General features: G+C 42.5%; 1 gene segment (V, D, J or C); it reads right to left on the bottom strand.

Annotated features, from left to right (window-relative positions):
- The window catches only part of LOC131398307 (T-cell receptor beta chain C region-like), a 287,482-nt gene that overhangs the window by 227,501 nt on the left and 46,006 nt on the right, over positions 1-13,975 (bottom strand). The window contains 1 exon segment of the C gene segment in view: positions 4,112-4,171. Coding sequence covers positions 4,112-4,171 — 60 coding nt within the window.

The following is a 13,975-nucleotide window of genomic DNA, read 5'->3' as shown; positions in this document are numbered from 1 at the left end:
TTTTCTCTACTAAATCCCTTCATCACTAATCCAGGCTTGGAATCTGCTTCTTGGAGGACCTGGACTATTTCCTCTCTTCTAGGTGGGTTTGGGGCCCTTGATAAGGCTCACAATAAATATTAAGATCTGTAGAGGTAGCTAAAAGTTCCAGAAAATAGTTTCTGTAATTTCATGTGATGGCACTGGATCTTCACAGAGATTCTACTCTTAAAAGATGTCTACTCTTAAAATCTGCTGGGAATGAAAGTCCTGAACAAAAATGAGAGAGATGAGAGGAAGCTGGGATGAGACATACCCCAGGAAGGATCCACTCACTCCTGTAGAAGTGGGACCATGCAGTATTGGTCCGTCTGTGACAGGCTTACGTCATTTAGCATAATGTCCTCAAGGTTCATCCATGCATATTACAGAATTTCCTTCTCTTTTAAGGCCGGATAATATCTTATTGTGTGTGTATACTATGTTACACTTAAAATTTTAAGAGGGCAGATGTCATGTTAAGTGTTCTTACCGCAAAAAAAAAAAAAGACGCCACTCACTCTTGCACCCTTGCTCTCTCTAAACTCCCAGAGCATCCAACACCATGACTTCATGTTTGTTTTCTAGTTTTTTAAATCAGATTCTCCTAAGACTTTAATTTCCTCCTTCCCTAAATGTGTCCTCACACTTTTAGTGGCCTCCACACCCCTAAAGAACAAGGGAATTCTCTACTGCTCTGCTTAGCCGCATCAAACCATGCCCTGTCCACCTCTTTCTCCGTCATCACATCTTCCAAAGACAACCAGGTACAAGGATCCGACAGGGGACCAGAGCAGCAGAAGCATCTGTATCCTCAGTCCCAGGTCTCGTATGTTAACTGGGCCTGGAATGTGACGAGTCTTTGCTCTTCATTTTTCTCCTCCCTTTATTCAGGAGGATGTGGAGTGTTTCCATAACCTAAAGAAGCTCTAATCTGCCCCCTGGTTGAATTCTTTAGCCATTTCACTCAAGCTGCATCAAATTTCTAGACTGTATCATGGAACCATAAAATGTGAGAAGAGGCCCCAGAGACATCTAGCCAAAACATCTCATTTTATGGAAGAAAAAATTGAAACCTAGGCAGGTGAATAAAAAATACAAGCTTTCATAATTTGTGAAAAAAGCAGTGTAGATGTATGATGAGTAAAAGAGAGAGGAAAAGCAGGATATTTTTAGATGGTAGGTGGCCCAGATGACAGTTTTTGGGTGGTACTTTTTGGCTTCTTGATTTAAAAATTGGAAACATGTGATGTTACTGTTGACTATATGTGGTGATGTAATAAACGATTGCTGTGTAGGAATGTCTACATGTTCTTCAAAATTAAAAAGAAGACTCATTCTCATCCTCTGAGTCAGGCCTCTCATAGCTCACAGATGCCGATTCCTTCTTGTACTGATAAACTTTATTCACTCATGCATCCACTTATTCAATCAGTCATCATAAATCTTTCAGTCTACTAAAGACCATAAGATACATATTGGTTTTTAGAAAAATGTTCTAATAGATTGCAAAAATTCCTTTTGTTTCAAAGAAAATGCAGTGCTTATATTTTTTGTTAATGTTAAAAATTAGGGTCAAGCTAGTAATTTTAATATATCTTCCAAAGCACAGCATCTAGCTTTTGATATGAATCCTATTTATATGCCACTTAAATGGTTCATAGACAGATTTATTCAGGCAAAATAGTTACATATGTTGTGAATCATGTATGTCCCAGGCAATTCATTTGTCTTCAAATTTGCCACAAATTTTTAGCAGTTCTAATTTTCCTACTTGGTAAGAAAACTGTGAGATCGCATCAACTTGCCTGTGAGGGCGGTTTCTTCTCCTTAGGGCAAGGATTCATGAGAGTGGGGTTCCATGTTGACTGGGCCTGCCCTTGAATGTATTTCTAAGTCTCCGACTTAGGCTGAAAAAAAACAACTGAAAAAAATTTCCTATTTATCTACCAAAGAGAACAGAATGGATGATTAAGATGATTCTGGAAAAATACCACAAACTGAATGTTGGGTAAGTGTAACCACTTTTCTACTCTTGGCATAACTGTCAATGGTTTTTGTAGTTTTATGCCCAAATTCTGTCCACAAAGGAGATAATGAGAGCCATAAACCCACTTCCTGATGCTGCTGAGGGAGGGGAGGGAGGTCTAAGAAGGCTCTTGGATCTGGGAAACAGAGAGGTTTATGAGCAGAGGGGAGGTAACACTTTAGCTCTGTGTCCATGCTGCTGGCACAGAGATACACTGCTGAGTCCCTCAAGCCTGGCGAGCGGATGTGAAGAGAACAGAAGGACGTGTTGGGACGGCTGGGTTGGAAGTTGTCGGAGGTGTCCGTTTCATTGTTAAATTGCTTATTATAGTAGTAGAACAGCAGCTTTGGTGCTTGGCTCAGCCTCTGTTGGTACCAGTACATGTACTCATGATCCAGATTCTGAGAACAACTCAGGGTCACTGCTTTTCCCTTCCTGGTAACCTGGTATCTCGGGTTCTGGGTGACCATGGTACTCATATGACCTACAGAGAGAGAAGGAAAATTTAGATACGGAGTCACAAAGGAGATGGATGTTGCTGCCGTAAAATGAAGGCACGTAACTGAGGACATGATAGCATTAGTCAAAGACGTCCTTTCTAACCAAGACTCACCTGCTCCAAGGAGACAAAGAGCTACACAGTGAAGAAGCCTGAGACCCATAGCAGAGTCAGAACAGGAAAGAGGTGTCTGTCTGTGCCAGATTCTTATCTCTGGGTTGAGAAGTGGGAGTTCAGGGAGCCCCTGGTGCCTGATAGGTAGATCTGCCTGTGATGACAGGGCTGCTGTCGACCTCATCAGGGCAAGGGTCACTTTTGGTGTGATATTAGATACAGCTTCCTACTTGGCAGGGGAGTTTGGGCTGGGCTGGATCAGGTATGAAGTAGATGTAGTTTTCCCTTATTTGTCCCTGTTCCTACATCTGCCCCATGTTCATCCAGGCCTCTCCATCTCACTCTTAATTTCTTACATCATATAAGGCAGCTCAGAGGTTCCTCAACACAGGAATAGCCTCTGCTACAGTCTCACTTATAAACCTGCTGAGATAATATCTTTGTGTTTTATTATCCACATCACAGATGAATAACCGATGTCTGCAATCTATCTCCACCTTAGTACAGAAACAAAGCCCTGGAATTCCTCTGTCTAGATACATTTTTCAGAGTATCAAGGAAATTCACTACAACTTTTGGCTACCTATGACACCATAGCGCCTCCTTGTGGCCAGTAGAAAAGTGTCTAGAGGCAGCCTTCCTACACTGGGGAAATCTGTGCAACAGGGTGATTTACAATAGGGCTTTGAACCGTATCTAGTTCTTCATTCTGCTCCTGCTGGATCTGTAACCCTCAGATCACTACAACCCCAGTGTCCAGCCTTCTAAGAATAACGTAGTCCTATTGCAGCAACTGGAAGTGACCTCAGAATGTTCAGGACTGGCTGACATGCATCCATATATTGCACTAACTCATGTTTTTTACATGAACAAATCAGACCCTATGGATAACAATGGAAAATTAACTTTAATATGTAATAATTGACCTGGCTTCTTCTCAAAAATGAGATTTTAAAAAGTATTTGGAAATGGGTTTGTGCTAGACAAATGTAATTTAAACTTATCGCCACCATCACCACCATTATCAGCGAGCAACCTACAACCAGTAATAAATGCATTTTTATTCACAATTTTGATTTCCTTCAGGGACACTTGTTTATCTGGTGATAAGAAGGGATGTGAAGATGTGGCCACAACTCTGAGAATCATAATTCCTTTCAGATCAGAGCAGTGAGGTTGGCAAGAAGCTGCTGTACTTTACACCAGGATCACAAGCACACGCATTTAAAAAACAGAAATGCGTAGATAGAGTTCTGTGTAAGGAACATGAGAAATCCCCCAAATCACAAATATCTCCACCAAAATTTTCTTGAAACACAATTCTGGTTCTCCCTCTCTTCTCTTCCTGGGGCACGATGCACAAGGAAAACTTCTGTTTAGGGCTGCCATGAGTTGAGAGGAGAGGGGAGAAGGGTCCGGTTTTTTACAGGAAGGGCATGACTCTGAAGCACTGTGTCTTGGCTGCTGGCACAGAAATAAACTCCAGAGTCCTCTAGCTCTGCAGGCTGGATCTTCAGAGTGGAATATGGCCCTTCAGTCCTCTCAGCTGAGAACGTATCCTTGGGCATCCCTGATTCATCCCATTTAGACTCTCCTAGGAAGTATACCAGAAATTTTATCTCTTTCCCCACAGCACGTCGGTACCAATAAAGACCTTCATGTCCAGAAATTGGGTCACATCTCAGAGTCACAGCTTGTTTCTTCTCTTGTGACCCTGTGGCTGGGGAACTGAATGACCCCAGCTGATGTGTGTCCTGTGGGAAAAGACAAGAACATAGAACACATGACAAGAGTGGACTGGGAGAGGGCCAAGTGGAGATACTTACATTTTGAAGGACTCACTTGCGCCCAGGAGACAAAGGGACACTAAGCTGAGAAGTGTGGACACCATGGCAGAATCCAGATAAAAAGGAGAACTTTTCCAGATGAGGGAGGTTGTAAGTATGAGCAGAAATAAAAGCAAATCCATGTCCCGTCGTCCCTAGAAAGTGTGGCCTGGCAGTGACATCACCTTGTTAACCAATGTCCACAGTCTTGGGAGCTCCCTCTAGGGAGGGAGGAACATAAAAGAAACCTCTGAAGAAGGTTGCCCCTTGAGGGAATGACGAAGAAGAACTGATGCCAATAAAAATTGACCTGTTTATGCATTTAAATAGATTTTAACATCATATATGTTCATGAAGAAGTCACCACCCATAGCTCCTGAGTCAAATTTCTAGACCCTACTCCCTCACTAAGCTCTAGCTTCTCTCTTGTATCACATCCCTAAACACTGTGGGATATTTCTACTTACAGTGTCCACTGTTACTATTCTTGCTATTTCTAATTATCAATACTTGTTATCTCCAAGTTCTCTTTTTCCATTCTTTCTTAAATTTGCTCCAATCAAGATTTTGCTGCCCCTACTCTCAAATTCAGTATGCTCAGAAAATGAAAAATTATCCTCAACTCTGCTCCACGAGTAGCTTTCCTGTTGATCCAGTTGAAAATCTTGTTGTTGACTTGCTCCCTCTGTTGTTGACTTGAGTTGTCCTTGACTTCTCTTTTTCTATTTCACCCTGTAGACAACCCATTAGGAAATTCAACTGACTCCGTCATCAAAATATACACAGAATCTGTCCATTTTTCATCACCTTCACTGCTAACACTCTGGAGCAAACCACCAACATCCTTGGCCTGGATTACTGCAATAGATTCCTAACTGGTCACCCTGCTTTCACCTTACTTCCTAACAAGCTGTCAAACTAAGCTTTCTAGGACATGTTAGACCATGCCACTCATCTGCTCCAAATCATCTGCTGTCAATTTCATTCAGAGTAAGAGAGTAAAGCTCATAGGCCTTCAAGGTCTTGTAGGATCCACCCACCCCATTACCTCTTTGACATAACCTCCTGCTCTCTTCCTTCATTTTCCAGTCATGCTTGCCTCCTCGTTGGTCCTTGAGTATCTGTTGGGGCCTTAGTACCAGGTTTTCCCTCTGCCTGGAATGGTCTTCCCCCAGGTGTCTGCATGTCTCTCTCCTTCATCTCCTTGAAGTCTTTGCTCAAAGGTCACTTTCTCATTGGGCCCTACCCTGGAAATCTTATTGACAGTTTCAACACTCCTTACTCAGGCAGTCCTGGTCCCCTTACCTTAGTCTGCTTGTTCTTTTCTCCATGGCAGGCATTACCTTCTAACATAATATATACTTTATTTATACATTATAATTATTGTTTGTTTTCTATCTCTCTCTCCCCCCAATAAAAGGTAAACATGAAGAAATGAATTTCTTCTTCTTCTTTTTTTATTGATGTATGCCCAGAACATAAAACAAAGCCTGAAACTCTTTGGAAAGGAGGAAATGCTGGAATTAAATCTTGAAAGAAAATTAGAGCTTTTCAGTGGTTAGGGGAAGACACAACCCAGACAAGGGGACAAAAAGTCTTTGGGATTTTGATCAGGATTGTGTTGAATTCACAGATCCATTTAGAGAGAATTAGCAGTTTAACAATATTGAGTCTTTAATCCGTGAACAGAGAACATCTTTCCAATTATTTAGGTTTTTATTTTCTTTCAGTAAGGTTTTATAGGTTTCCTATGTTCAAGTCTTGCATTCCTTTTGTTAAATTTATCCCTACGTGGTTTCATTCCTTTTGTTGTTGTTATGAATGAGATTGTTTCCTTAGATTCACTTTCAGTTGGTTGCTGGTGTATAGAAATACAATTGATATTTGTATATTTTTGTATATTGATCTTGTATCCTGAGGTCTTATTAAGTATATTTCTTTGTTAAAAAAAAAAAAAAAAAAAAACAGAACAAACATCAGAGCCAAGAGCATATAGATGCTTAGCAAATATTTATTGTATAAACAACTTTGCCAACAGCACTTCAAACTTAAGGTATCAAAAGATTAACTCAACACATAAGCTTCAAGTCAGCTCCCTGGACTTCCCTTTTTATTAATCACAGAGGCTCAAAACCATCCAATTATGCAGTGCGTCAGATTTGTTCTGGAAGCACTTGGGATTCTCTAGCGTGGTTGGAGTTACAGGGGCTGAATTCATGTGTTGAGCACTGAGCTGATCTGGGAGCTCGCATTTCTCCTATAGGTCTCGATACCATGTTATATTCCTTGTCTGTAGCATAGTGACTCATGTCATAGCAAGTATCTAATGACAACAGTTTTCACTGCCGTATCTACAGAAGGAATCTGATACTTATTGATAACTTAAAGTGTGGAATTCATTGTACAACAAAAAATTATGTCTTTTTTCTTGGGGAAGAAAATATTTGTTTCTTAGGGAAGTTTGACCTACATTTCTGGTAATCATAATTTGACTTTCGCCCTTAACACAGCTCTCAACAGTTCTTCCATAATTTATACAGGAGCTCCTCTCATTCAGAGTAATGGGAGTCTCAAACTCATTTTCTCTCATTACAGTTTGGAGATGGGTGTTAGATAAAAACATGAGAGTGAGGTTTACAAACAATAATAAGAGGACACGAGTTCCTTTACCTAGTCTCAGATTAACAGCACATGTTGGAGCGTATTGACTTCCTGTGGCTCCTGTGACAAATTACCACAATCTGGATTGCTTAAAACAGCAGAAAGTATTGTCTCACAGTCTGAAGAAGAGAAGTCCAGAATCTATATCATTGGGCTGAAATCAAGGTGTCCTCAGAACCCCACTCCCTCTAGAGGCTCTAGGGGACAATCTGTTTCTCGCCTCTTCCTGCCTGTGGTAGCTGCCAGCACTCCTTGGCTTATGGCTGCATCACTTCAGTCTCTGCCTCTGTGGTCTCACTGCTTTTTCCTCTTCCATCTGTGTCAAATTCCCTCTGCCTCCCTTTTATAAAGATACACATGATTGCATTAGGGCCTACCTGGATAATCTGGAATAATCTCCATGTCTAAAGTTCCTTAACTTAATAGCACCTATAAAGCGTATTTTTGCCATATAATGCAACATTCACAGGTTCCATGAATGAGGACATCGAAATCTTCGGGTGAGGGGCTTGGGGGTCATTATTCAGCCTATCACATTTACAAAATGTTTTTCTGACGAGTTTGGAAATTTTCATAGGTATCATTTTCCTGCAGTACTAACGAACCAGTCCTGTGTATATAAATCTGTAACTGGCATTCTTTTCGCTGTTAAGCTTCAATGTCTGTCACCTCATGGAAACTAGCTATGGTGGAGTCTGTGTGACCCCAGCGTGCTTGGGGGCTTTGTGCAAAGGAGACTGAGGAGGCAGGGTGTACACTTGGAACTGGTAGAACTAACTACCTGGGAGGCATCCTCGTGGACTCCCTGGTTATGAATCAGATGGCTGACAATGACTCACAGCTTTCTAGGATGCTGACACAAGCACTCAGACAGCAGCAGGCAGTGATAGCTACACTGAAGAGGCAGACCCCAGTTAGATAATGGATAGACAGAATTCAAACATTTCTGAAGAGCAGAGTTCAAAAACACCCATAGAAAAAAGTCTCTGGGTCTACCACGTTTCTATTCTTTTAGTTATTTGCATGTGTGTTGTGGAAATGATAAAGTGGAATGTTACATGTAAGTTGAAATTACTACTAGTATTAGAAATGAATCTCTGGGAATGTAAAATGGTACATCCACCCTGGAATATAATTTGGTAGCATTCTTAAAAACTAAGAATACACACAGTTGGCCCCACGGCACAGTGGTTAAGTTTGGTGTGCCCCGCTTTGGTGGCCTGGGTTAGTGGGATCGGATCCCGGGCATGGGCCTACACCAGTAGTCAGCCATGCTGAGGTAGTAACCCACATACAAAATAGAGGAGGATCAGCACAGGTGTTAGCTCAGGGATAATCTTCTTGACCAGAAAAAAATTAACAAATAAAAAAATAAATAAAGATACTCTTTCACTTACAATATAAGCCTGCAGTCTCACTCTTGGGCATAAATTTATCCCAGAGAAATGAGAATTTAGGCTCACACAGAATTCTGTACATAAATGTTTACATATAGCTGCTTTACTTGAAATAGTCAAAAAATAGAAACCACCAAAATGTCCTACAATAGGTGAATGGCTAAACAAACTGGTATACCCAGGCCATGGACTGCTACTCAGCAATAAAAAGGAAAAAATGAGCCGTTGATAAAAGTAACAACTGGGATGCATCTCAAGGGCAACATGGTGAGTAAAAAAAGCCAGTCTCAAAAGGTCACCTACTGTACTATTCCATTTATTAAACATTCTCAAAATGACAGCACTATAGATATGGAGACTAGATCAGTGGTTCCCAAGGGTTACGGATGGGGTGTGTGTGTGTGATTACAAAGTGAGGAAGATTTTGTGGTGTTGCAATAGATCTGTATCCTGACTGTGGTGATGGTTTTATGAACCCACATATGTGATAAAAATGACTTAGAACTGCTTGCACACTTGGTGCCCATTTCCTGGTCTTGATATTTTAATATAATTATGTAAGATGTAACCATTGGTGGAAACTGGATAGAGGGTATACTGGACCCCTTTGTCATATTTTGCAACTCCCTGTGAATCTGCAACTATTTTTAAATGAAAAGTTTAAAAGGACGAACATTTGAAAATGTGAAAAAAGTTTTTTGTTAAAATTAGGAAGACAGTTATGGAAAACTCAATAATGAGAACAGTTAGGATAAATTGGAAAGGGCTGGTGGTTCTGAGGCTGTGACTATGGCCTGTTCAACCATTCTGATCATTCTGATGGTGAACGGGGGACTTCTAACCATAACTGAAATGCTCCCGGCTAGATAACTATCACTGTGCAATGCTGCACAGTTTTAAGCTTACTTCATCCCTCGAAAGCTCAGTGGGTGACATTCACCCTCAATCTTGGACTCAATCACCCTCTGGGAGAATTAGTGAGGAATTCCCAGGACCAGCCCCCTGTTGCCTTCCTGTGGAAAGTTTCCTAATGTGATTCCTCATTACATTCTGTTCTTGCCTTCCCAAGGGACAGTAGAACACCAAACCGAGGTCCTTGTGCTGATAGGGGAGGAGCCTGGAGAGACTGCTACAAGGGCTGGGGACTGGAGGGAGAAGGGAAGTGAGGCATTCTGCAGAAGTTGCTGGTGACTCTGCAGCACTGTGGCTAACCTGCTGGCACAGAGGTACATGGCTGAGTTCCTGGGTTCTGTGCGCTGGATTTTCAGAGTGGAGAATGACCCATCAGGCATCTCAGCTGAGAACTGGTCCTTGGACACCCCTGTCTCATCCATAGGAGCTTGACTGCCTAAGTAAATCAGAAATTCCAGTCACTGCACTGAGATCTGCCTCTACCAGAAAAGGGTGTCATGGCTAGAAATTGGCTTGCATCTCAGAGATACTGCTTGTCCCATCTCTGTCACCTGGTGCCTAGGTTCCTGGGTGACTCCAGCATCTGTGGTCTCTGTGGAAGGGAACAGAGTTTGGGGACAGATTAAGGAACATAAAAGAAAACATACCTGGGAATATCAAAAAATGCAGATTCTTTATTTGTGGGGACTCACCTACTCCAGGAGACAAAGGGCCACACAGCAGAGGAGACTGGTGGCCATGGCAGGTGGGGTAGCAGGAGGCTTCACCCAGATGAGGCCCTTGTGGGCATGAGCAGAGGGGTGGGGGGTTCTAGTCCTTCTTGTCTCCACAAGGTGGAGAGTGGCCTGGAAGTGACATTGCTTTGTCCCTGCTCAGAGGATCTCCTTCCAAAGGTGAACATCAATCCTCCACAAAGATCGACTGGAGTAGGTCATAACTATTCTGGGATGTGGTTGGCTCGTTCAGAGACTCCAGGCACCTTCATCAGGTGTCACCTCTCACAGCCCCAGGGCTTCTACCACTCTGCCTTCTCTGTGTATCAGATATCAACCGGCTGCTGGAATTTCCACTTGGGTTTGCCATCAGCACCTCAAATTCTGGGCATCAATACACTCCTTTTTAAATCTCAAGAACTTCATTACTCCTCTCACTGGCAATGCCTATCACCCAGACACACAAAATCAAGATAATTCCTTGCTAAGTTAGGACTTTGCCCCAGGTCCCTCTTGGAAGCATTTAGACTTGGCCTCCATGCTCATCACAAAGTGGCCTAAATGGAAGCCCTGGGAAGAGATAAGACTGTGAAGATTATATTCCTAGTGAAGGCTAGAGATCAATGCCCCTGTGCTGTGTGATTCCCCCTGGCCCACAGTCCAGTGCCTCTTGTATTTCTCCCAGTGCCTCTTATATTCTCTACCATATAAGGGGTCTCATTTTACTTCTCTATGGTAAAGCTCAAAATTGCATTAATCCTTCAGGCACTGGTGTGGATTGAGCAGTGATAAATGAGGGCTTTAACTTTCCTTGAAGTTCCACAATAAAGCACTCGCCCATTAATTCTAATCTTCTTCTTATATCTAGCAAAGCTCTGGACAGTTCTTCAGTGATTAACATCTGACTTTCTCCCTATACTAAGGCAACTAGTACCCACTGATTAACTTTTTCTGGTGCTAGAGATGGACATTTGGAAAATGACCTGGTTCTGGGGTGATGGATAGAATAAGATTTCTGCCCATAGAGAAGATGGAACACATCAGCTCCATGTCTTTGCTGTTGGCACAGAGCTACACTCCTCCAACCTCCCAAAGAGAGTCTGTCAAGATAAGAGAAACATCTGATCAACTACTTGGAAGTTAAGATCATGAAATTCTCTTAACAGCTGAGAATCAGCCACGCTCGCTCCTGGTCCAGTGTCTGCTTGTTTCAGGACAGCATCTATGGCCTGTGGATGAAGAAGGCAGAGCTGGTGGCCATAATAGCAGAGTCACATAGAAAGCACTCTGAATCAGGGCATAGCATTCCAGCATGGGGATTTCTTACTCGTGTCCAGGATTTATCTCCTCTAGGATACAAGAGGTCATGAAACAGAGAAGCTGTGACATGTAACAAGTTCAGAACAAGAGTGGGCTGGCTCCTTCCTCAGTGCTCTGATCTTAGGTGGAGAGAAAAATCAGACTTAAAGTCACTCTGGGCATTGCTCATTTTTTTCTGGTGATGTTACTGTATTTGTGGACTTCTGAAGGTTCAGGGCCCTCTGCCTTAGAGCACAGTCAGCCCTTCCACTCAGGACCCTGCCTGAAAATTCCCCTCACAGCAGGAGGAAGGGACCAGGTTGGGTTTAGAGGGAAGCCCGTTCCAACAGCTTCTCTGAGGTCCCTGACACAGGAGCGATTTTGCTTTCCCTCTGTCAGGACACACAGTTCTACTCAACCAGCTCCCTCTCCCCGCTCCTGTGCAGGTTCCGAGGTTCCCCACAGAGCGGACAGATGGCCTTGGAGGCTCACTTCCTAAATCTTTTCAGTAATTTAGCAGAGAGCTGGCTCAGTGATCTGCATTAACTCACAGAACAAGATGTTCTTTTTTGTCTTCCACCACGAAGGGGTTTCTGTTATTATGTAGGCAAAGAGATGGACCCTGCCCTGCCTTCCTGTCCAAGTGAATACGTAGAGTGTTATGGGGCAGAGTCTTGCTCTACTAGAATGTTGGCCATGGTCCTTGCAGTGTACCTATTACCCACCAAATACACATCTCTGTGGGTTAATGAGACTTGGGTTGGAGGATGGAGGGGGATGGGAATCACGTCTGCTCTTTTACTTCTCCACTTGTATGTTTTTCCCAGAACACACACAAAAATTATTTTAATTGGGCCTGTGTGGTTCTACTATTGTGTGTATTAGTGGCCCCTTTGCTTGGCAATCATTCCAGGCTTGCCCACAGTTTACTTCTTTCTCCAACACTTGCTCGATGTCTGCAAATCATGTTGATGATTCAATGACCAAGCCAGAGCTTCTCACTAAGCCCCACTGTCCAGTAGCTGTCTCAGCTCCTCCCAGAGGCGCTGAGTGGGGTGGTGGAACCACAGTGTCCCCTAGTGGCCAGTGGGGCAGGTCATTGGAAATGAGTCCTGTATCAAGACCCAAAGTGAACTGTGCTGTGTTCCATCTCTACATGGTCAATGGGGGTGTTATAGTTGATGTTTTAGGGGTTCAAAATAACCACCCCTCTTTCTAGGATTGAAAACATTTGAGAGAGAGATATTGAAGTCAGATAAACTGAAATCCAAACGGAGGCTTCATTGCTGGTGAAGGTGGGACCAAAATGTGCAGCTACGTGGGCTAGCTAGAATTCCCCTAAACTGAATGTGCTACTCCCCTGACTACCCTTTTCCCTAGCAGCCAGGCTTCCCTACTGAACAGATTCTGCTCACTAATTTTACTATAATTCCAAGGCAGGAGAACAGACAGCACTTCTCCACAGGCGGACAAATACAAGGATAGAAGTGGGAGAGTCTGATTTGAGCATGCCCAGTTCCTTCTTTCAAAAATCGCTAATCAGATAACTCAGTTCTCCGACCACAGAGAAGAGTGAGGGGAAGGGAGACGGGCCAGGAACATTGCTCCAGAGAACCTCCCACAAAGAGAGTGGGAGTAAGTGCTTTCCCTAAAATTCTCAGGATTTGTGTTCTCTTAACACATTGGGCTTAGCCATCATGCCTGTGATCAGCAAGAGAGAAGTCGTCTGTTAGCACATTGCTGCTCTCACCTTGAGGCTCTCCCTCAATGTCAATTACTGCTCCTTTGGATGCATTCCTGGAACCTCAGCTGGGCTGTTAAGTTGGGCCTCAGAGGACATGAAATGGTGCACAACAATATAGTCATTAAATAACTCCAAGGCCACACTGGCTGAAAAACTGAGAATAAGCTTTCCATTCTCCTTTTCCTTCCTAATCTGTCCATCATATTTCCCATTATGACAAAATAGAGGATCAATGGCATGATTAAATGACATCATAAGGGACTACCAGTAATATAATAAAATGTCAACATCCAGAGATACCCCGAATTTGAATATGTACTACTTTCATTATTAAATTCCTTGTAAGGGCCTAAGAGAGACCAATCTAAGTCATCAATTATTTTTCATCAACTCTCTCTCTTTTCTCAAATCTGCAATGTTGCAGGCCTTGAATAGTATTTATGTCCGTTATAGGTTTTTATTTCTACAAGAACGATGCAAATTTAATTATTTTATTTCCTTCTGCTATGTCCTAATCCTGTAAGAAAGATTAAGTTAAATTTCTCAAAGTTAAAAATGCTGCTAAAATTCATCCTGTTCCTTCTCAAACACAAGTAGTGTTAGCAATAATCACTGGACTTAAATTCTTTAATTTTATGTTTGCATCCTGGCCCAAGTCATTAATCTTGACTATTCGTCTGTATTTTGTCTCTGTGATCTTCCCCAGTGAGAGATGTGAAATTAACAACATCTTAATCTTCCAAAACAAGCACTATTAAAACAA

The sequence above is a fragment of the Diceros bicornis genome, chromosome 3, assembly GCF_020826845.1.
Source record: "Diceros bicornis minor isolate mBicDic1 chromosome 3, mDicBic1.mat.cur, whole genome shotgun sequence".
Taxonomy (NCBI): Eukaryota; Metazoa; Chordata; class Mammalia; order Perissodactyla; family Rhinocerotidae; genus Diceros; species Diceros bicornis.
The sequence above is the reverse complement of the archived record's forward strand: the minus strand, read 5'-3'. Positions and strand labels throughout refer to the sequence as shown.